The sequence below is a fragment of the Eptesicus fuscus genome, chromosome 22, assembly GCF_027574615.1.
Source record: "Eptesicus fuscus isolate TK198812 chromosome 22, DD_ASM_mEF_20220401, whole genome shotgun sequence".
In the NCBI taxonomy this organism is placed as follows: domain Eukaryota; kingdom Metazoa; phylum Chordata; class Mammalia; order Chiroptera; family Vespertilionidae; genus Eptesicus; species Eptesicus fuscus.
In genome coordinates this window covers 16,353,506-16,379,584 of record NC_072494.1, presented here as the reverse complement: position 1 = coordinate 16,379,584, position 26,079 = coordinate 16,353,506, and the positions used below count along the sequence as shown (strand labels likewise).

The 26,079-nt window shown below is 52.4% G+C and overlaps 1 protein-coding gene across 1 annotated transcript; it reads left to right on the top strand.

Annotated features, from left to right (window-relative positions):
• The first annotated feature begins 774 nt into the window (after nt 1-774).
• On the top strand, nt 775-26,006 carry SMG5 (SMG5 nonsense mediated mRNA decay factor). The gene is made up of 22 exons (XM_008155654.3): nt 775-987; nt 4,716-4,814; nt 5,444-5,567; nt 5,918-6,074; nt 7,561-7,650; nt 8,973-9,062; nt 9,749-9,827; nt 10,428-10,553; nt 10,658-10,726; nt 11,172-11,380; nt 12,002-12,139; nt 12,296-12,892; nt 14,361-14,536; nt 15,528-15,603; nt 16,337-16,512; nt 17,482-17,640; nt 21,715-21,774; nt 22,153-22,312; nt 22,975-23,065; nt 23,891-23,965; nt 24,351-24,489; nt 24,661-26,006. The coding sequence occupies exons 1-22, from the start codon at nt 914-916 to the stop codon at nt 24,742-24,744; spliced, it is 3,048 nt and encodes a 1,015-aa protein (XP_008153876.1). The 5' UTR covers nt 775-913; the 3' UTR covers nt 24,745-26,006.
• Nucleotides 26,007-26,079: the final 73 nt, after the last annotated feature.

Here is a 26,079-nt window from a genome sequence, read left to right as displayed (position 1 = left end):
CCCTTGCTTTTTAGCTTAGGTTTAAGGTCAAGAAAGCAATAGGAATCCAACGTGATCTTTCCAGTGGGAGGACCAGGGGGCAGAATCATGAGGGACTGGCCTATCCTTCCTGTGGGATCTTACCTCTAAAGTAATTTGAGCTTTGTGAGGGAGGGAGAGTGTCAGAGCTGCTCATCTTTGTGTCTCCAGAACCCAGCATTGTGGCTGGAAAACAGCGGGTGTGCAATCAATGTTAGGACTGGAAATCTTTGGGAGGGAGTGTTGAAGGGCCGAGGCACGACCCTTATAAAAGGTTCATGTCTTGGAAAGCCTTACTCTTAATGTTATGTTCGGCTCTTTACAAGAACACTTTCACATACACTTCTGTTGTTTGTTTAAATAATAGAAAAAAGGGAGATTTGGAATCCCTCTAGCCAGTAATCGGAAAGAGACTTGGTTCAACTGGTAGAGGGTGGGTGGAGGAGCAGAATGATGGACTAAATAACCACTGTCAGGGACAAGGCAAAGTCACGCTCCTAGCTCCTAGTTTGAGCCCATCCACCCCATCCCGCTTAGGTTCAGCTGGGTCCGCTGTCCGTTTTCTGGTAGCTTTATCAATAAAGTTTTTCTTAAGGGCTTGAAGAAGCCGGAAAAAGGTTAAGCTGCCTCTGCCCAGAGTTAGTTCGGGCAACTTCCCGGGAGGGAAAATGAGTTTCGCGAGATTTGGTAGCAGTAGGTCACTGGCCCGCAAAGGTGCAGCTGATATCGCGAGATTTGCCAGGCGGAGGAGGAGCTGTCGCGGGCAGCCGCCTTACAGCGATGGCGGCCGAGCAGGGCCGGCCGTGGTGGCGGCTACGGTCGGAGACTGCAGTTGCGGCTGTAGCGGTGGGCGGCGGGAGCCTGTGACCGGGAACCATCTCCGGATCCGGGCACCATGAGCCAAGGCCCCGCCGCAGGGGAGAGCAGCGAACCCGAAGCAAAAGTCCTTCACACTAAGCGGCTTTACCGGTGAGAGGGGCCGGGGCGTGCGTGCACCTGCGGAGGGAAGTAGGGGACAGCGAGGGGTGGGGCCTCTGGGCGGGCGGTCCCCGGGTGCGGGGCTGGGGTGCGGGCGACAGAGGAGGGTGCAATTTTGGAGGGAGCCGGGGGGAGAGGGCGGGGGCGGGGCCCGGTAACCCGGGCTGGAGCCGAAAGAAGGAATTGGGTGGGTGGGAGGTTTGGATGGAAGCACGTGGAGGAATCCCCTACGCGGTGCGCGGTGAGCCCGGGGCGGGCACCGAGCCTTGCGGATTTGGGGTAAGAAGGTGGGAATTGAGGGGTTGGGAAGGTAAAGGGTGGAGTCAGAGATGGAGAAAAACCCGGAGGAGAATGGCGCTAAGAACTCCGCGTAGGACTTCCTGGGAAGAGCCCTGAACTGAAATCAGGAGAGCCAGGTGCAGGTCCTTGCCTTGCCCCCTCTCACTGTGTGACCTTGGGCCCGAGCTTCCTCATCCTTAAAAGGAAAGATTTCCACTTGATACACATTGAAGCCTCTTATGGCTCTAGTTTTTGGGAATCTGAATGAAAAGAAAGGCCTGAAGACTGTGTGCTGGACTGGAAGGGCCATAAAGGACTTCCGAGTCCAGACTGTTCTTTGGTCACGGGAGCCCATTTCAGGGCACCTGGGGATTCCCGATCCCTGCCTTCCTCCCAGCCTCATGACTACAGTCCTCCGCCAGGCAACTTAGGTTCTTGGTTTCTGATTTCCACAGTGCCACTCTCACTCCTCAGTCCTCAGCCCTCTGTTGGGAACAGGCCAGGATGGACTCTTCCCACCCGGGGTCAAGGATTTTTTGTGTGAGGCAGCTGGAACATGGGCTGTAGAACTGGATCGAAAGAGAATGGACATAGAGATCAGGTTGAGTTCTCTGCTTTCTAGGCGGGAGTGCAGTTTTCATTTGGCTCAGGCCCTACTGAACAGAACTGTTTGCACGAGAAGACTACCCTCCCTCAGAGCCCTTGGCCCCATCTTGACAGCGAAAGAGTCAAGAGCATGTTGTCTTTTCCCCCTTTGAGTAGGCGAGCTGCCTGCTCTGGCTTTATAAATCAGAAGACGGGGCAGCATAGGCTGCTCCCAGAATAGAAAAGTGACCCAATCCAACAGTCCCACTGTGGGCTGCCCCGAGCAATCCTGGGTGAGGAGTTGGCTGGGGGGTGGCACGTGTGCCTTGTGGTGCTGCTGTCAGTGCTGCCTGTCAGACAGAGCGTGGGCAGTGGCTGCAGGATTCCTTGTCTTCTGCTTTTGGTAATGGTTCTGGTCATCCTTTTATCATTCTCAAATGTAGTTCTTTTTTGTCATTACCTTCACAGAACTGACTGATTTAAGCTGACATGCTTGCTTGCGTGGCTTACATGTGTGCACCTGGGTAGTATCTCTGCTTGTAATTGTGTGTTGTTGGCTTTGATAGGGTGGAAATGTGAGGCAGCAGGTCTCTTTTTATTTTTTATTATAGCAGTGGTGATTGGTGGAAGGAACTGGAAGAGGGAGATCTGATTTCTCTGTCCAATATAAGGGTATTGTTAGACTATGTCACTCTGAGCTTTAGTACATTTGGGACATTCCCATAGTGTAACTGTTTGCAGAAATGAAATTCTGAAATGGTTTAAGCACTTCAGAAGAAAAGGCAGCTGGAGAAGGGATGCTGGAAGGGATATAAGCACCAATTAATTAGGCCAATTAACTTCTAAAAAATATTTTTATTTTTTAACACTGTGCTTGGCCTGGGATTATAGTAGAGCATGAGGCACTGGACAGTTTTTGTGGAGGAGTTTATGGTCTGATGGGGAATGGAGAAGGAATCCTGAGTCCTCTCAGGTTTAAGAATTTGCAGTTAGAACTTAGAGTAGTGGTTGTTAACATTTTTTTGGATTGAGAATGTAAGGAGAGCTCTGGAGCCTGTCCATAAAAATACACACACGTGCACGCGTCTACCCCTGCCCTGAGGACGGAGCTGGTGTAGAGGGAATCACTGATGGCTGCATGGTGCTGCCCTGGCATCCAGGGCCAGGCTGGCTGAAAGGGCTTGGCTCCCCGCTCTAGGCAGCCCGCAAGGTGTTTGCAGAGATGCTGAGCTCTCAAGTTTGCCTGTGAGAAGGCCCTGATTGCCATCCCACCCACTCAGAGGCTGGGCTCTGGTGCTCACTTTGCCCTGGAAAGGGCCGCTTTTCGTGCTGTGCCACATGCACCACCACAGGGTGCTCACCTCCCCACCAGGAGCACAGGTTTCAGTATTCGGAAACAATCTTGGATCGTTGTAGGAGACACCACTCTTGGGTTTTGGTTGCTTTTGTGTCCAGAGCTATGCCTGATTCATCTGTTCTCACAGCTGCTGTCGGTCAGCCTCTGGGTTTTACTCATCCAGGGATGACACCTACCTCTGGCACTTCTTGGCCGTCCAGAGAGTTTCCTTGGCCTTTCTGTTAGTGTCTAGGGCCTCCTCCTCAGCCTTACAACAAGAAAAATGGGGGTTTATACTTATTGAACACTTAACCATGTGTGAGGCAGTTATGAATGCTTTTTAAAAATATATATATTTTATTGATTTTTTACGGAGAGGAAGGGAGAGGGAAAGAGAGCTAGAAACATCAATGAGAGAGAAACACTGGATCAGCTGCCTCCTGCACACCCCCCACCGGGGATGTGCCCGCAACCAAGGTACATGCCCTTGGCCAGAATCGAACCTGGGACCCCTCGGTCCGCAGGCTGATGCTCTATCCACTGAGCCAAACCGGTTAGGGCATGAATGCTTTTTATATTAACTAATTTAATCTCCACAAAATAGGTGATCATGTTATTCCCAATTTATAGATGGGAAAACTGAGATATAAGGAAGTTAGGTATTTTCCCCAAGACCACATAGCTGGTAACATTAGAACCAGGATTTGAACCCACGCAGTCTGGTTCCATAACCTAGACTCTGTATTAAACAATTCCTTCATCAGAATCCAGGAGACCTTAAGATAAGGCAGCTCAGGAACCCTCCCCCCTACTTTCCCATACCCCACTATTCCAAGGCAGAATTTTATACTAGGAATGCCTTTCCTTTCTGTCAGAGTTAGTAAGCCCTTGCATAATAATAATTTATTAATTCCACCATTATTTATTGGATGCCCACCATGTACCAGTGCTGTATATAAATTATTTTATTTAATTCTCACAATAGCACTCTGAGGTAGCTGCTATTATTTTGTCTCTTTTTATGGATGTGGTAACAAGGCTTAAAGAGGTCAGGTAATTTGCTGCCCAAAGTTACAGAGTTAGTAAGGCACAGCGAGGGTTCAAACCCTAGATTTTCTGCCTAGGATCACAGCCAATGCTCTTTCATTGGAAGAGTCTACCTTCCCGTATCACAGGGTTTCTCTTCCTTGACACTTGACATTTGGGCAGGATAGTTACTGTGGTGGACTATCGTGTGTATTATGAGGTGTCTAGCAACACCCACTAAATGATAGTGGCAACTCATCTCCTCCATACCCCCAGTTGTGACCATCAGAAATGTCTCTGTCATTGCCAGCTATCCCCCGGGGGTGCTGTTCCTCTAGATAGAGACTTCATTTTGTTTTGTACAGAGCTCAACCTGCAAAGTTCTCATTTCTCCACCCCTAATTCTTTAGCTTCTCCTTTCGGGTCAGTGCCCTGGCATCCTAGGTGGACCGTGCACATGGCTGAGGGGCTCTTTGCCTGTATTCCCTTGCAGGGCTGTCGTGGAGGCTGTGCATCGACTGGACCTCATCCTTTGCAACAAAACCGCTTATCAAGAAGTGTTCAAACCAGAGAACGTGAGCCTGAGGAACAAGTAAGCTGGGAGAGGTTCTTCTGTCTCTCGTCATCTAAAACCCTGTCACACATAGACACATGTTCTCTCTTACCTTCTGTCCTCATGGCACAGTAATGGGCTGTGAAGTCTCTGGCCCTCCTAAGAGAGGAGACGGGGATCCCTCACTCTGTTTTCAGTTTCTACATCTAATAGACTGGTGCCATGGAGTGGCATTTGAGATGGGGGAATTGGCCATACTGCACAATGAAAGGAAAATGAGGGGACAAATAGGCAGAGAAGAAAGAAGAGAAGTGTGCAGGGGAAGAAAGTCAAGTTTATTCAGATTCTTACTGCTCCTGTGTGTCTTTTGGGATTCCTACTGCCTTCTAGCATTCGTGCTGTGCCACATGCACCACCACAGGGTGCTCACCTCCCCACCAGGAGCACAGGTTTCAGTATTCGGAAACGATCTTGGATCGTTGTAGGAGTCATCACTCTTGGGTTTTGGTTGCTTTTGTGTCCTGGGTCATACTGACTGAGCCTGGATGTCAGTTGGGGGGCCCAGAGATTTGTGGGTAGGGTGTTGACAAATGCCTCCTTGCTCTCGGTTCTTGTGTCCTTCACCAAGGAATGGGCAGTCTCTCTCATGCTCCTCTGCACCCTTCCAGGCTGCGTGAGCTCTGCGTCAAGCTTATGTTCCTGCACCCAGTGGACTATGGGAGGAAGGCTGAGGAGCTGCTATGGAGAAAGGTATACTACGAAGTTATCCAGCTTATCAAGACTAACAAAAAGGTAAGGGGAGATCCTAGGTCTTGGGAAGAAATTTGTCTAAAGAGGAGAAGCTAAGGAAGGAAGAGACAGCTAGGCATGTGGGCCAGAGCATGGTTGGAGATGGGGGACCTAAGGAAGAGATGTCAGGAAGGAGGAAGGGCATTGGGTAGAATTAGGATTGGGGAAGGAGGGAGCCCGATCCCAGACCTCTAAGGGTGTTGGGGTAATTTGGGATTGAGAGGAGATATGGGTAAAGTTCCAGAGCCAAGACGAGAAGTTTATTTCCTCAGTGAGATGAAAAAGGTTATGGAGAGGGGAGCAGTACTCTGAGCTTGTTGCTTAGCCAGCCCCTTCCCTTTCCGAATCTCTAGCATATCCACAGCCGGAGCACCTTGGAATGTGCCTACAGGACACACCTGGTGGCTGGTATTGGCTTCTACCAGCATCTTCTTCTCTATATCCAGTCCCACTACCAGCTTGAACTGCAATGCTGCATCGACTGGACCCATGTCACCGACCCCCTCATAGGTTAGTGAAGTCTGAAGGTGGACTTGAGGAACCAGTTCATATGCCTCTGTCTCTGGTCTTATCCCCCAGGGTTCATGTCACTGTGACCCAGCCAGGCAGAAAGCATTCTGGCAAGACCTACAAATGGTTCATGAAGTTTGAATTTATCTAAGCAAGCATATGGGTTAGGGTGAAGATGTTAAGAAAAGACAGAGACCTCTGTTGGTGTGGGATTGTGGACTGGTGCAGAGTGAGTGAGGAGGAGGGGTGGAATGATCTAGAGTAGGTCTGGCACTGGAAGATGGTATTACTAGAATTTGCTTTCTTCTCCCCGTTGAATTTGGCTGGCACTGTTTCTTTGAACTTCAGAGATTGTTTCCCAGTGTTTGAAAGTATTGAAAATTTTAGAAATGTTGGGGATATTATGGACATTCTTTCAACATAATGTAAATCTCTTCTCAGCCGTCTCAGGCACTGGCAGCTGTAGTTAGTTTATACCTTCTTTTCTAGTTGGTAATTTTCTCTTCTATTTGGCCACCCGTTAGTGCTCCTTCCCTTTCTCCAACTCCCTTTGTTTTTTATATTCCCTTCTCTCCCCCAGCCCTGTGACCCTGCCCTCACCAGGCCATAGACGTAGTGTGTCAGAGATGAAGGTTGCGTTTTTTATTGACATTTCCCCCATTCAGCTAACTAAGAGGTGTCTCTGTAGAAAACAGTAGGGAGAGCTTTTCAGAATGGGGAACTGCACACCCAGGAGAGGGGCTGCAAGGTGGAGTAGACGAGAGGATGTCTCTGGAGCCAGATTGCCCTTTGAATCTTGGCTCTGCCACTTAACCCACTGTGCGACTGCTTTCCTTAGCTACCCACCTCATGGGGCCCCTGTGAGCTCAGCTAAATTAATGTTGTAAGACACGTAGACCAGTACCCAGCACAGGAGGAACTGCCTCTCAACAAGTCAGGCTTTCTGAACTGAAGTTCCAAGCCGGCGAGAGCCCGGCCACCACCGTCCTCAGGCAAGGCCAGCGCCCCTTGTCCTTCCTGGGTAGACTGCCGTCTGCTGCCGTGTCCTCCGTGCCCTCCTCCGAGGCAGAAGCCAGGAGCATTTACCTTGGTCTCAGTCACATTCCATTCTTCTTGGGCCAGTTTCCCTTCTTTACCCAAACCTTTTGCCTTTATGTGGGGATCTTCCAACCAGGGCACCCACAACTGTCCTGACACTTGAGCCTCACCTCTTCTTCCCTTTGAAAGAAGCCTTCCTATGATGACCTTTCACATGACCTTCTCCCCGGGAGCTATCCTAAATTGAGGACCCTAGCCCTTCTCTTCAGTTTCTTCCTGTCCTGTGAAGGAGTCCTACCTGCAAACCTTGTGTCTCTACCTATGTCCTGGATGAGTGTCTTCTCCGTCCTATGAGATTCTTGAGTTCCTTTCTCTACCCAGGAAAGGTACTTCCCCATAGGTAGGGGAAGAGGGAGGGGCTCATAAATTTCTCTCCTTTCTCTCTCAGGATGCAAGAAGCCAGTGTCTGCTTCAGGGAAGGAGATGGATTGGGCACAGATGGCATGCCACCGATGTCTAGTGTACCTGGGCGATTTGTGTAAGTGTATGAACCTTTCATTTTCTCTGTTTAGGCTCAGGACAGGCTGAAGCTGCTTCAGTTTGACATGCTTGCTCTAAGAGCAGAAACAGTTGGGGCCTGATAACTTTTTCCTTTTCATCTGTTTACAATGTTCCCTTCTTTTCATGGCTCTTCTGTGAGTTAGAAAAGATCAGTGAATACGGGAAGAAGGAAAATGTTTTTGAATTTTGAGAAAGTCAGGGTGATAACTCAGTTTCAGTAGTGTGTTAGGAAGCTTTACCTGTCTCCTTTTAAAAAAAAAAATCTCTATGGACTCTTAGAGGAATTGAAGTCAGGTCTCGGGGAGGACTTACTTGCCTGACAAATATTTCTCAGAATGGAAAAGTAGTCTCTCTATGGCTCCTGGGTCTCAAGTCCTGATAGACAAAGGGTCCTCCTTAGGCCGTTGGTGTGGCTGTTGGGTGCATTATCTTTTGTGGACCTGAGGCTTCTCTTCCTGCCCCAAGCCCACTCCTGGAGCCCTCAGAGGCAGGGTGCACAGAGAGAATCAGCGGTTTCTCATCAGACTGACCAGGGATCAGTAGTGATGTCTCCTCTCTAGAACTGAGCAGTTGCGTTACAGAACCAAGTTATCATACGTCTTTCCAATTAATTATATATGCTGTAGCTTACCTTCATTGGCAAGACATAATCAAGAAGAGCCTGTTTACTTTACACATACTAAATATTCTTTACATTTTGAATTGACCAGTGAGGAGGAGAAAATGGAATAATTCGCCCTTAGTCATGCACATTTAAGATTGCCAGAGAGTCCTGGCCGGTGTAGCTCAGTTGGTGGAGATTGTCCCTTGCACCGAAGGGTGGCAGGTTTGAATCCCAGTTGGGGCACATGCCCAGGTGCAGGTTTGGTCCCCGGTCAGGGTGCTTACGGAAGGCAACTGATCCATGTTTCTCTCTCACATTGATGTTTCTTTTTTCTCTCTCTCTCCCTCATTATAAATTTTAAAAAAGAAGAAAAAAAAAGAGGCTGTGGCAGAGAACCCTGGTGGCATAGCTCAGATGGTTAGAGCTTTATCCCGATATGCCAGGGTGGGTTTGATCTCCAGTCAGGACACATGTAAGAGACAACCAATGAATGCATAAATGGGTAGAACAATAAGTCAATCTCTCTTTCTCTCTCAAATCAGGAAGTTAGAGAGGGAGAGCTCCAAGCAGCCCGCCTCCTAGCTCAGGTGTCTTCCTTCCAGGCTCTTATACAGCTCCTCCAAGTGGACTCCCAGGTGAGGGAGGTTGTTCTGAAATATGGAATCATCGTGTTTCTCTTCCTCTCTCTCCTGCAGCACGATATCAGAATGAATTAGCTGGCGTAGACACCGAGCTGCTAGCTGAGAGATTTTACTACCAAGCCCTGTCAGTAGCTCCCCAGATAGGTAAGTGGACCCTTGCCCGGGCCTCCCAGCCAGCATCATTTCCCAAGAGGAAGATCATGTTGAGATGGCAGGTAGGCCATACTCATTCCCCTGGGTCCTTACCTCACTCAGTTCTCTTGGACTTCACCTTGGTTTTGCATTCGCCCCCTTGTACTGCACACTCAGAAGATGATGGAAGGGGAAGAGAAATGGGAAAGTCTTGAACTAAGAAGGAGGGAGGCAGAAGAGGAGGAAGAGAGAAGAGGGCTTTCCTGTCCCTGAAGTCTGTGTAGAAAGAGGAGACTGTACTTCATCTGCCCCCACAGGAGACAAAAGAAGAGAAAGGATTAGGCTCCATCACAGGGAGAGATGGGGATTAGAGGAAGGAGATATCAGAGGTGAGAAACTGAGTGGGGTTCGGGGAGAAGGCTCCATGGAGTTCTGTCAACCTTGGAAGAGTCACAGCTACCGCTGAAGGAATGGGACCCATCAGTGCTGAAATCCTTGGCCAGCCAGGCAGGAATAGGCTAATAGGAAGTGAGTCTATAATCAATAATCCCCTGGAGGAATAAGATTAAGCTGCTAATCACCTAGACACTTGCAAGCCCAACTCTTCCCCCCCAAGAGTTCTCTAATGCTTACTTTGGTTGGGCCTGGCAGCTTGGGGTGAGTATTGTGGCTACAAGCTGTGACTTCTCTCTCCCCAGGAATGCCCTTCAACCAGCTGGGCACCCTTGCGGGCAGCAAGTACTATAATGTGGAAGCCATGTACTGCTACCTGCGCTGGTGAGTATCTGCCACTCTTTTCCCAGCCCTGCTTCGTTTTCTCTCTTCCCTTCCTCCCTTCTCTAGCTCCTGCCTGAAATAGGGGAATCCTAAGATTGAGGGGTCCCTCCTGTCAGGGCCCCTTGACACTCCTGCTGCTTTTTATACAGCCACCTGGATTTGTAGGCACTTGGGCAGCTAAAATAGCTGTCCACTATATTATGCAAAATATAGGATTGCTGTTTTAAAGAAGGAAACAAATTTGTCAGAGTTGATGAAATGTTACCAAAGTATCCTCGGACAAGAACCTCAGAATTGTAGAGCTTCAGTGTTTCGAGGTGACAGTGCTAATATATAGGGGACCAGCTTCCCTGGGTCTGACACTCAGCTGTTAGGATAAAAGTTGGTGTATGTGTGTGCTTTATTAGGAGGGATAGCTTCCACCCTGAGTGTATATGGAATGGGGGGGGGGGGGGGCTGGGGCAGCCTTTATTTATAGAAACATTGTTTTGTAAATCCTTGGCAGAGTGACAGTTCCCTCTTCACCCCTCCCCACCTTACTCCACCCCATCTCTCCCGTGTCCCTGCCAAGACTCAATAGCTTGCCTCTGCCTCCTTCAGCATCCAATCAGAAGTGTCCTTTGAGGGGGCCTATGGGAACCTCAAGAGGCTGTTTGACAAGGCAGCCAAAATGTACCACCAGCTGAAGAAGTGTGAGACTCGGAAACTCTCTCCCAGCAAGAAGCGGTGAGAGGCCTGTGGGAGGGCGGGGCTCTTGCTGCATTTGGTGCAGGAGGGCCATAGGGACTCTGGAGCCACTCAGCATTTACCCTGGGCTCCTCTCATTTCAGATGTAAAGACATTAAGAGGTTGCTGGTGAACTTCATGTATCTGCAAAGCCTCCTGCAGCCCAAAAGCAGGTGAGTGGAAGAGAGCATGAGCAGGAACTGTGTCCTGTGAGCCCGTCCGTGACAGCTTCTTTTACCGAGGATGCTTAAAGAGGAGCGAGTGAGCTGCTGAATTCTGCTTCTCGGGTGGACATCCTCTAGCTAGTTAGCCTTTTCTTGACATCCCTACTGTTTTGCCCATTCTCTGGGCAGCTCTTCCTCTGGCTCAAAATGGGCTCTTGTTGGATGTTGAAGGAGCAACTGAATGGGAAGCCTACTCACATCGCTTCCACTTTGTGCCTGCCTTCCCTGTTACTTTGTCTGCTTTAGAGATCAGCTCAGCATTGAGTCCCCCTGTTGTGCTCTGAAGTTTCCCTGCAGGATTCCTTAGTCTTTTTTCGGAATCCTGTACTCCCAACTCTTTTTCCTGCCTCATCCTCCATCACTAACCTCCCCTATTACTCTTGCCCTTCCATAGCTCCGTGGACTCAGAGCTGACGTCGCTTTGCCAGTCAGTCCTGGAGGACTTCAACCTCTGTCTCTTCTACCTGCCCTCCTCACCCAACCTCAGCCTGGCCAGTGAGGATGAGGAGGAGTATGAGAGCGGATACGCTTTCCTCCCGGACCTTCTAATCTTTCAAATGGTCGTCATCTGCCTTATGGGTGTGCACAGCTTGAAGAGAGCAGGTAACTTCCTGGGTCCCTCTTCTCCACTGGCTTGTGGGATCCTCACTACCCTTTTCTGCAGCTTCTTCTTTATCAACTACCTTCCACAAGCAGCCCTTTGACTGCTGTGGCACTGCTTGGCTGTGGGAGAGGAAGGGACAAGGTGCCTTACCCTAAGGGACCTCCTGATGAATGAACAAGGCACTGCACATTCCCTTTCCCCCCTCCTCACTCCCTGTCACAAACACACACCCTTGACCAGGACCCAGGCAGACACAAGGGTCAGTTCTGCAAACTTTCCTGGTAGAATGTAGAACAAGGTTGGAAGGAAGGAAAGGAGAGGCAGGGCTGGATGTGAAGGTGCTTGGGGTTTGGGGAGGAGCCTGTGTGGAGGCATCAAAGCCAGAGAGGATGAGATGGACAAGAGGATACGCTTATGTGAGGAAGTGCCAGGTGAGCTGGCACCTTCTAGATTACAGGATAATAGTGCAGAGACCTGAGAAATTTTTTTTTACCTTAGAAGCTTTGAGAGGTAGTTTGATCCTTGGAAGGATTGAGAATAGGTGATATGGGGTTGGAATTGATGGTTCCCCCTCCTCCTCAGGGCCCTGAGCCCCTAATGCCTGGCTTTCCTGGCTTTAGGATCCAAGCAGTACAGTGCAGCCATTGCCTTTACCCTGGCCCTCTTCTCTCACCTCGTCAATCATGTCAACATACGGCTGCAGGCTGAGCTGGAAGAGGGGGAAAATCCCGTCCCGGCATTCCAGAGTGATGGCACAGGTACAGACAGGCCTGGGGGAGGATGTGACTGGAAATGTGAGCATGCGGATCCAGGAAGGGGAACACCGGCTTGGCGGGTGGTGGTGTGTACGATTACCTTCCAGCTTTCAGCCTCCAGTTTGTCCCTAGGCCCCCCTGACCAACCTCTTTCCTTAGATGAACCAGAGTCCAAGGAGCCCTTGGAGAAGGAGGAAGAGCCTCCTCCCACAGCACCTCAAGTGGGCGAGGTCAGAAAGAATCGGAAGTTCTCCCGCCTCTCTTGCCTCCGCCGTCGCCGCCGCCACCGCCACCTGCCCAAAGCTGGTGATGATAGTGACCTGAGTGAGGGCTTTGAATCTGACTCAAGCCATGACTCGGCCCGGGCCAGTGAGGGCTCGGACAGTGGCTCCGACAAGAGTCTTGAAGGTGGGGGAACAGCCTTTGATGCTGAAACAGACTCGGAAATGAACAGCCAAGAGTCCCGATCAGACCTGGAAGACATGGAGGATGAGGAAGGGACACGGTCCCCAGCCCTGGAACCCCCTCGGGCCAGGTCAGAGGCTCCTGAGTCCCTCAATGGCCCTCTGGGCCCCAGTGAGGCTAGCATTGCCAGCAATCTACAAGCCATGTCCACCCAGATGTTCCAGACCAAGCGCTGCTTCCGACTGGCCCCCACCTTCAGCAACCTGCTCCTCCAGCCCACCGCTGACCCTCACACCTTGGCCAGCCACGGGCCCTGTGTCAATGGGGATGTGGATAAGCCCTCAGAGCCAGGTACTTGGGCCTCTTGTCTACACCTCCATGCCATCAGCATTCACCTGAGAGGCCACAGTACTGTCCGTGAGCACCTCTCACCCACCTTTGCTGCCTTACCTTGGGTCCTCTGCACAGCCAGCAGTTTTTTCCTGAGAACCCTTCTCCTGCTCACTTCCTCATTCCCAGCTCCAGCCTCCTTCATGGTTTTACACCTTTTTCCCTTCACCCTGCCTGTGCGTTTGGGGTTTGCCTCTCCACATGACAAGTGCAGCTACGGTTTCTTTGCCTGGTGCCACCCAGGTCCCGCCAGGGCTCCTGAAAGTTAGAAAAACCAGTGGATTAGAGTGAGACTTACCTGCTGAGTGTGTTCCCTGCAGAGGGAACACCCAGTCAGCAGCAGCAGTGAGCACTGCTTGAGTCTACTCTGTGCCAAGCACTAGGCTGGACTCCTTCAGGGATTGTCTTACTTAACTTTACAGCAGTCTGGTGGGGGAGGTACTCTCCCTCCTCTAAAGGCTGTCCCTCCAAGTTGCTGTGCGTGGTGCTCCTTCGGTCTGTAGCTTACTTTTCCTCTCCTGTCCTGAGCCCGTTGCTTGGCTCATTTTTACTTGCTATATAGATTTTAGCTTGAAAGTTACTTGGTTTGGGACTTCACAGTTAGGTTAGATTTTCTTTCTGTGGGCTCCTCTAGCCTCTGCACTTAGGACACTTCTGGCCCTTTCCCCCTCAAGTGAAACTATCGATTTGTCTCTCTCCAACTAGCCTGTGAGCCTCCTGAGGGCAGGATGGTATATGTTTTATCCCTGGTACCTAACACAGTACCTGGTGTATGGGTGGGACTAGGAAATAGTGACTGAATAAGAGAAATGAGGAAATAGGCTCCGTGTTCAACCTACAAAGTTGAAGATCTAGGAGTTACAAGTAGTTATTTTAATTCTGTGCCACTTTTCTCCCTCCCTACGGCTTCTTCCTATCTGCCCTGCCTTCTAGCACAGAGTAGGCGCTTCATAAATATTGTTTTGAGTATGGCTGTAGACCAGTCTCACAAATTAGCTTGAGGCTAAAAGAATCATTTTAAAAGACACCAGGCCAAAAAAAAAAAAAAAGGCACCAGGCTCATGCTTTAAAAGCAGCCAGCTAATGCCCGGCCAGTGTGGCTCAGTTGGTTGAGCATTGTCCCACGCACCGAAAGGTTGCCTGTTCAATTTCCGGTGGGGCACATGCCTGGGTTGTGGGCTCGATACCTGGTAGGGAGCGTGCAGGAGGCAGCTGGTCGATGTTACCCTCTTGCATCGATGTTTCTCCTTTCCTCTCAAAAACAAAAAAGTTATGGGCCTGCAAAAATGAGGCAGGGGTCTGTAAGTAATTCCTTACCTTTCACATCAAAATTCTTCAGAGCCATCAGTCCCCCCACAGAGCAGAAGCCTGTTGTCACATACCCATTAGTCATCCCGGTTCTTTTCACCCCCCCCCCCCCCCCCCCCAGCCTCTGAGGAGGGCTCTGAGTCAGAGGCGAGCGAGTCCAGTGGGCACTCCTGTCGGAATGAGCGCAGCATCCAGGAGAAGCTGCAGGTCCTGATGGCGGAAGGCCTGCTTCCTGCTGTGAAAGTCTTCCTGGACTGGCTGCGGACCAACCCCGACCTCATCATTGTGTGTGCACAGGTGTGTCTCCCCGGCCTCCGCAGGCCTCAGGGCGCTGGGGGAGGGGTCAGGACGTGGCCTAGGAGTCCCACCCGATGGTCTGGTAAGAATTGTTGCCAAGCACCCCTTCTCTGGGGGCTCTCATACTTTCCACAGGAGAAGGATTGGGCCTGACCTTTGCCCTGGAATACAGATTGTGTGGATGGGCAAGTGAGAGAGCTGCTTACTCTGCTTTGTCTCTCCAGTGCCAGTGGTGGTGCCTGCCATTGGGATTCATGTTGATGAGAGGATGTGTTCAGAGTCTCGAGAAAGGAGAGCATCTGAATAGGGATGGGAGAGATGGGAATGGTGGGAGTTCCAGACAAGGGTAGGGCAACCGCTTAGGGAATAGCTTAGGTGTGCAGCTGGAATGGTGTCAGGGACTGATGGCTCGGGGGCCAGCTGGGGCAATGGCGGCCTTCTCAGGTTCAGAATCTTGGTCTTGACAAGAGCCTCTAGTGCCCGGAGGCTTTTATTCAGTGTTGCTTTGCCTTCCTAGCACACCTGCCCTGTGGGGGTCCCTTCTCCCTGCAGGTTGCCCTGGATGAGACAGTGGTGTGGGCTTATGCCTGATGACAGCTTAGTTACTTAGTTACTGTTTGTCATTGAGGGAGGTGTGGTAAGATGGAGATGTGAGGTCACATCCCTAAGCAATGTCCCAGTGGGCATGGTGAGAGTTCGTGCTAGACAGGGAGAAGTGCTCAGATGCTCTGACACCCCCCTCCCCCCCAACACACACACCAAGGTCCAGAGAGTCCTTCCTGGTCTCCTGCCTTCTCTTTGGGAAACCTTCCGCTCCGCTGGTGGTAAAGATCAGCAAGGCTCCATGGGCTCCTCCACTCCTCACGGGACCAGCTCCCTGTTCCCAAGTCTTCCACAGACCCCTTGGCCGCAGGCCTCTCGGCATGCTTTTCTTGCTCACTGCCATCCCCCACACGCCCTGGCTGAGGGCCTCTTCTGCCTCTCTCCCCAGAGCTCTCAGAGTCTGTGGAACCGCCTCTCCGTGTTGTTGAATCTGTTGCCAGCTGCTGGCGAACTCCAAGAGTCTGGTAAGTGAGTCCCTGGCACTACTCTCCTTTCCCCTCTCCCTCATTGGCCCCTCGAAGCCCATCCCCCTTCCTGGTAACCTGGCCCTTGGGGTAAGGAGGTTAATGGGATTCACTGCCAAGCCTCCCTCACACATAGCAGTCATTGTGGCCTTGGCCTCTCTGGTTTCTCGCCCCAACACTGCCCCACTGTGGGCAGGTGGCCTGGTCTGCCAGGGAGTGTGCTCCCTGGGGATGGCAGTGGAGAGGGCAAGAGCAGAGTGAGGGGAGCCTGGAGGCCAGCCCCAGTCGCTGGTGCCACACTGGTGCCTTGGTCATTGAGAACTGACCTTGACCTCCAGAGTTCATCTGTCTGGCTTGTTCCCTCCTACCATCTTCTAATTGGAAAACTCCACCTTCTCTTACCACTGGACTCACCCAAAGGTTATTCCTTCCCCCAGAGCCCCTCCTCTCTCTTTCATCCTAATGTGATTAATTGCCCTGTGGTCAGGGAGCCTTAGCCTGAGGCCTCCTGGTTCTCCCCACCTGCTCTGTTCCTCCAGCCCTTCCAGCTCTGGGCTTCTAGAGCGCTGACAGTCCCATGTGTTTGTCTCTTTCCTTTCCTCCTGCCATCTCCCCCCATTCTGTCCTAGGGGTGTGCCCTATTGCATTAGCCTGGGAATTTCCAAACAAGGCTGTGTCCCTTTGCCTAGGGCTCCCACAGGGCAAGTGGTCTCATGTGTCCTCTTTTCCCCAGGCCTAGCCCTGTGTCCCGAGGTCCATGGGCTTCTTGAAGGTTGTGAACTGCCTGACCTCCCCTCTAGCCTGCTGCTTCCAGAGGACATGGCACTTCGCAACCTGCCTCCCCTCCGGGCTGCCCACAGACGCTTTAACTTTGACACGGATCGGCCCCTGCTCAGCAGCTTAGAGGAGGTGAGGACATTACTTCTCAGGCCACAAGCTGTGTTGTTAGTCAGACACAGCAGCAAAGCAAGGGCTCAGAATTGGAGCGGGCAGGGAAGCATCCCCTCCCACCCCCCGATCTAGGCAGGGCGAGTGTCCTTGGGGTTACAGGCTGAGTCTTTATCAGTAAGTCGTTTGAGCTGTCTTTCCTTCTTGGCAGACTGTCCTGGGTCTGCTGGTGGTGGTCTCCTGTTGTAGAACAAGCCTTCCTCCCCTTTTCCATCTTTTGTAGAGGACAGAACAAGTGAATTACTAGGGCTTTGAAATCTTTTATCAGTTTCTTTCTACTGTGCGCCATCCTTCTCTGAATTGAACAAGCAATTAAGAGGATTAGAGCTGAGACGGCATACGCTGTCCACTTAGTGCAGTGACTTTTGCCCTTGAATCTGTGTCACTCCATGGGCCATCTGGGGGCAGCAGAGGGAAGCCAAGCAGACAGGCCTCCCAGGCTTGACACACACACCTTTCGGTGGCTCCCACTGTAGCCAGAGCAGTTGGGCTTTAGTCTGTTTCATGCTTTAAGGTTCCAGATAAGATTTTTGTTTGATGGGGAAGGAGGGTTCTGCTAATAAGAAAATAGTTGGGAATGTTGATGTAGTTCAGTCCCTCATTTTACACCTGAGGAACTGAAACTCAGGAGAGAGGTGGCCTGGCCTTAGAAGCTGGGTCTCCTCACTCCCAGCCCAGTGCCCGGCTCTTTCTTCTGAGCCCGAGCCCTGGTTTTCGGGTCCTGTGAGTCTCCTCGCCCTCCTGGCTCACTCCTCGTCTGGCAGTTGGAGGCTTTGGGCTTCGGTGCTCCTCTCCCCACCCACAGACCGTGAGCCTCTCCGAGGAGCACTGGTTGCTGAGGTGGCTGGCACAGAGGGAGGCAGGAGGGCGGGAGCCCTCGAGGGCAGCCCTGCTCAGCTGGGCTGGGCTCCTGTGTGTGTCTCCTCACAGTCGGTCGTGCGGATCTGCTGCATCCGCAGCTTTGGCCACTTCGTCGCCCGCCTCCAAGGCAGCATCCTGCAGTTCAGCTCGGAGGTCGGCATCTTCGTCAGCACTGCGCAGTCTGAGCAGGAGAGCCTACTGCAGCAGGCCCAGGCCCAGTTCCGCATGGTGAGTCCGCCCCACCCCAGGTCCGCTCTGCTCCCCCTGGGCTCACTGAGAAACCAGAGAAAGAGCCTCAAACTGGTGGCCCTTGACTGAAGAAGGTGGTGCTTGGGGTTGGGGAAGCCGAGCCTAGGGAAAGAGGAGGCAGGGGAGGGACCTGAGGGATGGCTGACGGACAGGAATGAGAGTTGCTTGGAGCAGAGGCCGCATGGCCCTGGGCCAGTATGCAGACTGCCGGGGGTTGAGGGCCGTCTCTGTCACCTCTGTGTCTGTGAACTGAGGGAGTCACAGGACCGTAGAATCAGCTTCAGGGGGTTGTTGTGAAGGTGGAATGATAGTACCTGTGAGGCACCTGGCACATCATCACAGCAAATGCTCCTCCCCTCCCCTCCCCGAGGGGTGAAGACTGAGGAACGGAGAGGTGTAGAGCAGGGGTGGGGAACGTCTAGCCGGAAGGCCAGGTAAGACCTACGACATCACTGGGTCTGGCCCTGCAGGGCATTAGGGGTGAGCTAATTAAATGTTGGGCCAAATACAGCAGGCTGCTTTTTTTATAATATACTTTTTATTGATTTCAGAGAGGAAGGGAGAGAGAGTTCAGCCACTAAACTACCAGCGGGCTTAGCAGGCTAATTTTTTTTTTTTTAATCCTCACCCGAGGATATTTTTCCATTGATTTTTGGAGAGAGTGGAAGAGAGAGGGAAAGACAGAAACATCGAGGTGAGAGAAACACATCAATTGGTTGCCTCCTGCATGCACCCTGACCAGGGCCCAGCCGGGGAGGAGCCTGCAACTGAGGTACTTGCCCTTGACTGGAATCGAACCTGGAACCCTTTGGTCCTCAGGCTGATGCTCTATCCACTGAGCCAAACCTAGCAGGGCTGGCAGGCTAATTTTTAAGTTGATAATTTGTATGGCCCTCGAATGATGTCATAAATATCCAAGTGGCCCTTGGCAGGAAAACGGTTCCCACCCTGGAATAGAGGGATTTTGGTATCAGACACCTTGCAGAAAGCCTCCCATCCCAGGCTTGATCCCATCCCACAGAGTCCAAACCGGAGGAAGTGGCCTATGCTACCTCTTTTCCATTCAGTAAGTCACTCCATAAATATTTATTGAGAGTCTGCTCTGTGTCAGACTGGTCAGTGTTCTGGTCACGGGGCTACAGCCCCGAACAAGGCAGACCTTTTTTGTGCGAGGCTGATACTTGGTGAACAACAGGCTGGGTTCCGCAGTGGGGCCTGCACAGTCCTGGGCTGTGTTGTCCTCCCTGAGCTGAGTGGGGGAGTGGTGTCTGGCACGGGAGGCATGGCCCACGTGGCTCGGCAAGCCCGTGTTCTTCCTTCCTTAGCCCCAGGCTTCCCTACCTGCCTCTCTGAGCACACCCTTCCTGCGGATGGTCTGCCTGTCTGGGAAGGGGTACAGGCTCCCTAGAAACTCCCTTCCTTATTGTCTTAAAAGCAAGGACATTTGCTAAAAACAAACCCTTTGTGTTAAGGCTTTCATTGCTGTTCCATAGGGGAAAACACGGGGTTACAAAAATAACTATGGGGAAGTTGCACAGCTTCAAAAAATGTTGAAGTTTTTGCAGGCATTTCCTTTAGCCTGAAGTTCTTGAAGACTCATCCTGGGGGGCAGGGAGTATCTGAGAGCCCCTCTCATGCGGTGTTGGACACCTGGACCAAGCTGGACATGGGCCACATTACCTATTGGGGCTGCCTCCTGCTCTGCCTGAGTCTCAGGCTTGCACCCAAAGGGTTTATTCCCTAGCAGCAGCATCAGTGTGGTCATTGTCTTATTGCCATGCCATCTGTCATTTCTCGAGAGCTTTCTAGGTGCAAACCTGGGCTTGCATGTGACCTCTCGTTTAACCCTCAGCAGTCTTGTGAGGTGGGTGCTGCATCCTCGTTTTATAGATGAGGAAGCACCAAGGCTATGGAATTGGACAGTCTGAAATTGTTCTTATTGTAAGCTGGTGTGGTGCTCAGCTTTAAAAAAAATAAACATATATATATATTTTATTGATTTCATAGAGAAGAAGAGAGAAGGAGAGAGAGAGAGAGAGAGAGAGAGAGAGAGAGAGAGAGAGAGAAACGATGATGAGAGAATCATTGATTAGCTGCCTCCTGCACGCCCCCCACTGGGGATCGAGCCTGCTACTCAGGCATGTGCCCTGACTGGGAATCGAACTCTAACCTCCTGATTCATAGATCAATGCCCAACTACTGAGCCGTACTGGCTGGGCCACACTCTTATTTTATTTTTTATTGATTTCAGAGAGGAAGGGAGAGGGAGAGAGAGAGACAGAAACATCAATGATGACAGAGAATCATTGATTGGCTTTCTCCTGCATGCCCCCTACTGGGGATCAAGCTGGCATGTTCCCTTGACCAGCATCGAACCCGGGACCCTTCATCCGCAGGCCGATGCTCTATCCACTGAGCCAAACCAGCTAGGGCCACACTCATATTTTAAAGAACCACTCCGCTGATGCCACTTTATTCATCACAGAGTCTTCAGTGGCTCCCCATAACTTTTAGGATAAGTTCCTATCCATAGCCTCATCTTTTATACCATACTAGAGGCCCGGTGCACAAAATTCTTGCACGGGTATGGTCCCTAGGCCTAGCTGGTGATTAGGGCCGATCAATTAGGGCCTATCAGGGCCTTCCTTCATTCTGAGCCGCCCCCTGGTGGTCAGCGCACGTCATAGCGAGCGATCAAACTCCCGGTCTCCCAGTCAAACCAATATATATAGATTAAGGAATTTTTATTTCACCCAGAAGCCAAAGGAAAACCATCAAAGGACTTTCAGTCAGAGCCATCCCTGATGGGATATCAGATGGTTTTTGGAAGATGCCTTGGTTACAGGCAGAAACAATGGATTGGATTAGAGGCAGAGACCAGTACTGAGGTGGTTATAATAGTCAAGGGTGGGAGGTGCTGGCTTAGACTAGGATTGTGCAGTGGAGATGGAGGGGTGCAGAAGGATTTGAGTGATATATATATATATATATATATATATATATATATATACACACACACACACACACACACACATACACACACACACACACATATATATATATTTAAACATTTTTATTGATTTAAGAGAGGAAGGGAGAGGAGGGAGAGTTAGAAACATCAATGATGAGAGACTCATCAATTGGCTGCCTTCTGCACACCCCCAATGGGGATCAAGCCCGCACTCCGGGTATGTGCCCGTACCGGGAACCGAACTGTGACCTCCTGGTTCATAGGTTGATGCTCAACCACTGAGCCACGCCCGTCGGGCCTTGAATGATATTTTAGAAGGTACAGTTAACAGGACTGGGAAGCCAGGAACTGCTGGGCTGAGAGAGAAGGAAAAATCGGCCACCCCAGCTTTCTGACTTGGTTCACGCACCAAGTTGGGGAACACTGAAGGAGGAGCAGGTTCTGAGGAGTGGATGGGGCTGCCACGTAGGCAGTTGGGTATGTGGTTCAGGGTGGTAGGTCTAGGCTGAAACAGGATTTGAAAGAAATTGGCAAGTGGCCTGGCCAGTGTGTCTCAGTGGTTGAGCGTCGACCTATGTATCGGGAGGCCATGGTTAGATTCCGGGTCAGAGCACATGCCTGGGTTTCGGGCTTGATCCTCAGTGGAAGCAGTGATTCTCACTCATCATTGATGTTTCTGTCTTTCTCTCCCTCTCCATTCCTCTCTGAAATCGGTAAAAATGTATTAAAAAGAAATTGGCAACTGGATGGGGATAGAGGCAGGGAAATGGGGTGCAAGGATAGTATTTATCCCCTGGGAGGGAGAAGGCAGAGGGCAGAGCGCAGACCCTGAGGCCCGGCCAGGTGCTGTCCTGTGCCGTGACGGTGCCCGCTGTCTGCTGCCTCCCTCCGGGTGTTGGAACAGAGTGGCCATGTTTTTCTCCCATGGTTCTCTTCTTCTCACTTGGCAGGATCCATAGAGAGCCATCCTGCTTCAGACCTAGCATTCTTCTTGGTCTTCATCGCTGGGGGAAGGAGCACAGCCTCAGCTCCTCGTCCCAAGCTTAGCACTTGGTTCTTAGCCCTTGGTTTTTCCCTTGTAGGCGCAGGAAGAAGCTCGGCGGAACAGGCTTATGAGAGACATGGCCCAGCTACGACTTCAGGTGCTCCTCCTACTCTTGATCTGGTTATTGCCTAAGGCCCATTGGCAGACCCTCACCCCTCCAGCTGCAGACCCTGTTCCCCTGTGGCCCCCCACTTTGCCCAGATTACTACCTTCGTGGCCTCCCCGATTGCCTCCCGAAGCCCCTTCTTCACAGAGCCTCAACGCCTTGCTGCTTTCACTTCTGCCTCTGTTTCTTCTCTTTCTCTTTACTGTAACCCTTGTTTCTGTCTACTTTGCCTCCGAGGTCATTGGTAGAAGGAGTCCCCTGTCCCTGGGGCAGCAGGAGGAGCCCTATACGAGCCCCTTTGAGAACCATTTCCCCCCTGCCAGGCTGTGGAGTCCACACAGCTCCACCCACTGTGCCTTCTCTCACCAGCTCGAGGTCTCTCAGCTGGAAGGGAGCCTCCAGCAGCCCAAGGCCCAGTCAGCAATGTCACCCTACCTCGTCCCTGACACCCAGGCCCTCTGCCACCACCTCCCCATCATCCGCCAGCTGGCCACCAGTGGCCGCTTCATTGTCATCATCCCACGGACAGGTGAGCATACTGGGAGGTGGGAGGACAGATGGAAGGTGGCTAAAAGGAACTGGGCTTGGGATTGAGAGACCTTTATTTGGAGCCCAGTTTATACACAGTGGCCTTGGTCAAGTCCTTCCAACTCAACCTCAGTCATTTCATCTGTGAAATGGGTATGATCTCTTAAATCCTGACTCACAAGATGGTTGGGAGAAACAGAGGAGAATATCTAAATGAAAGCAATTGGTAAATTGCCAAGTACATGACTGGCAGAAGGTTATACTTTTTTTTAAAAAAAAAAATATATTTTATTGATTTTGTACAGAGAGGAAGGGAGAGGGATAGAGAGCTAGAAACATCGATGAGAGAGAAACATCGATCAGCTACCTCCTGCACACCCCCCACTGGGGATGTGCCCGCAACCAAGGTACATGCCCTTGACCGGAATCGAACCCGGGACCCTTCAGTCCACAGGCCGACGCTCTATCCACTGAGCCAAACCGGTTTCGGCAGAAGGTTATACTTTTGAAGGACTTCAGGAGCCCTGTCGGAGCCACGGTCCGTCCCTTCTTTTCCTGCAGTGTGTGCTGGAGGCGCTCAGCTACTTCCTGCAGAGAGCCCCGTGTCACAGCACTCTTGAGTTCATCTGTTTTGTCTTTCCCCACCCCCACCTTGCCCACTAGTGATTGATGGCCTGGATTTGCTGAAGAAGGAACACCCAGGGGCCCGGGATGGGATCCGATACCTAGAGGCAGAGTTTAAAAAAGGCAACAGGTGAGTGCAGGCCCGCTGGACCTGTGCTGAGCCCCGTATGTGTCTCAGACAGCAAATGCTTGTGTTTCACTTGTGGACAAAACACACACACTTGCAGTCCCTGCGCACAGTTTGCTCACTGCTGGGGAGGGAAAACCAAAGACCTAATAAGTCAAGGTCTCAGGTGCTGAAATAGAGAAATAGAGGGTGATTGGAGGGGTCGGGAGCTGCGGGGGGGTGGGGGGGCACTGACCTGCTGTCCATTTGCCTCTGGGGCGAACATGAGATCAGCATCTCCGGGGAGAAGGGAGCAAACCCCAGCCCCAGGCTGTGGGCACCTTTGTAAGAGTTTCTCCTGCCACAGGGTTGGGCTGTGATCAGGTTTGTTAGGGTGGCAGCGCTTTCTTGGGGCTGCCTGGGGCTTCCCACCTCCCACTGAAGCCATGGTGATCAGACCGCAGCAGGTAGGTGCTCGGCCCACACAGGCCTTTCCTGGCCTCCCTGCTAGCTGACACCCCCAAACCCCACCCCACCCCCATATCTGCCAGGAAGCTGTACAAAGCCTACTTGTTTGGACCTTGTCTCCAGAAGCCCAGACTTGAAAAGCATCTGCTACTTCTCCCCTCCCAACTCCCTACCCTGGGAGGAACCGAGGAATTGATGTTATCGGGAAGAAAGGCGAGCCAGGGGCCAGGAAACTTGGAAATGGCTCCCAGCAGACCTGTGATGGGAGAGCAGTGCCCCCTCCTGCTCCCGTGGAGCTGGGCCCTTGAGCCACAATGTCTGCTTTGTGTGAAGTGCCCTCGCTCCTGTGCCCCCACCTCCACTCTCCTGTGTTCTTTGCAGGTACATTCGCTGCCAGAAAGAGGTGGGGAAGAGCTTTGAGCGACATAAGCTAAAGAGACAGGATGCAGATGCCTGGTAAAGTTTCAGCCCCTACCCCTGGACCCTCATAGCCTGCCTGCTTCGCTCCTCTGTGCCACTCCCCGGAGGGGACAGGGCCAAGGAACTCTGACTCAGGTGCCGGACCAGCCGGGGCCTCCTGCAAGTCTCCCCTTGGGGGAAGGAGTTGCTCCAGCACCCGGTTCCCTGGGGCCTTGAGATGCTGAGGCTTGGTGTCCTCAGTGCGCCTTTGCCCACTCCCCATGGCACATCCTCCAGTGCCAGCTTCCTCCTGCCTCAGCTGCCTGGTTGCTCTTGCTCCCTACTGGTGCCCTCCCCATCCCTAGCTTCCCCTGTGCCCTGGGAATCCTGGTGTTGAGGCTGTGCTAATGCCGGGGCTTGGCCACCTTCCTCTCCTCCCCAGGACTCTCTATAAGATCCTGGACAGCTGCAAACAACTGACTCTAGCCCAGGGGGCAGGTGAGGAGGACCCAGGTGGCATGGTGACCATCATCACAGGCCTTCCACTGGACAACCCCAGCGTGCTCTCGGGCCCTATGCAGGTGGGTTAGAGGGTGAGGAGCGGGGCCTGGGATGGGGAAGAGGTACCGGAGCAGGCTCCCTCCTCAGACCTTCCAGGCAGTGGCCCTTTCCTCTTCCGTCACCCCTTCCCCTCGGCGACTTGTCCCATGGCTCAGGAGGCTCTCACCCATCTCTCTTGCTCCCCTCCACAGGCAGCCCTGCAGGCCGCTGCACATGCCAGTGTGGACATCAAGAATGTTCTGGACTTCTACAAGCAGTGGAAGGAGATTGGTTGAGCCTGATTCCCAAGCCCTGCAGTGGGGCTGACTCCAGATCTCTCCTGCCCTCTCTGGCTGCTGGGACCACCACCTGTAGTCACCCCACCACAGACTCCCGCACGCACTCCGGAAGGAAGCCCAGCTGCACACAGGCTGAGGGAGGGCCCAGGAGCCAGCTGGGAGGGTGGGCGCCCCCTGTTGCCAAGACGACGTCAGGAAGTGAGGAAAGAATTTGGAGCAGGAGAGGCCTGTGGGCCCCTAGTCAGCCTTCCTGCCTCAACCCTCCTGCTGTCCCCAGAGGCGGGGCAGGCGTGGGTGTCTGAATTTCACCGGAGTGATTCCTGGACCTCAGGGGAAGGGATGGCAGAAGAGGCCCTTCCTCACCTGAGATGGGGTGGCTGGGCTAGGAGTTTGGACCCTCCAGTCCTGGGGAAGAGGAGGTAGCACCAGGTATTTGGGTGGTTTTCTGCAGACCCTTCCCCTCCTCAAAGACCACCCATTCTCAGTTCCCCTGGTGGGGCCTGGGCAGCTCTGGAGCTTTGGGGACTCTTCAAGAAGAGGGGCCTGGAGCTGGCTGCACTGGCAGGGGCCGGGCTGCATCCCTCCCGTGCTGCTGGGGCTGCACACCCAGTTCCCCACTTCTGCTCTCCCTCTGCCAGCTTCCAGGGCAGGGAGCAGGCCTCACCAGCAGCTGCGGGCGGTCTGGCCTGTGTGCCAGTGAGGGTTCTTGTGCCCACCGGGCCCACAGTCACCGTGCTTTGTGCTCTTGGTTGCTGTGCTGCAGCAGTGGGATGCCAGTAAAAAGGGGGGTGCAGTCTGAGGCCACCACCCCCTTGACTAGAGAAAGGAGAGGCCTCCTGAGGCTGCCGTCAGGGGCCCTGATCCTGATGGGCTTCCTGCTTCGGCCCCCCCCCCCCAGGCCTGGAGGCCTGGTGGGGCTGAGCATGGGGCTAGCTCTTGGGATGTGGAGAGGACTGTGGAAGCAGAGATCATGAATAGCTCAGGACAGTGAATGGAGCAGCAGGAGGGGCTGTGGGTGGGTCACTGGCCAGGATTGCCTTGGCCCCTCCCCCAGGGGTTGAGGGTGGGGATCTCAGCTCTGCTGTCCCTCACCCCAGCACTAGCCTAGCTTCCCAGGCTGTTCTCAGAGGAGAGCAGACATCCTGCCTCCTCCTTCCAAGATAGCAAGTCTGGGACAACCTGGGGGATAGGGTCACCCCCCTCCCAATCTCTGACAGACTGAGGCTAAAGCATCATTTAATAAAGACCCCTGAAGCCCACTCCCTGTCTCCAGGTGCCTTTCTGCGGTTTTATTGGGATGTTGGAGATGGCGTGCTAAAAAATGGCATTTTG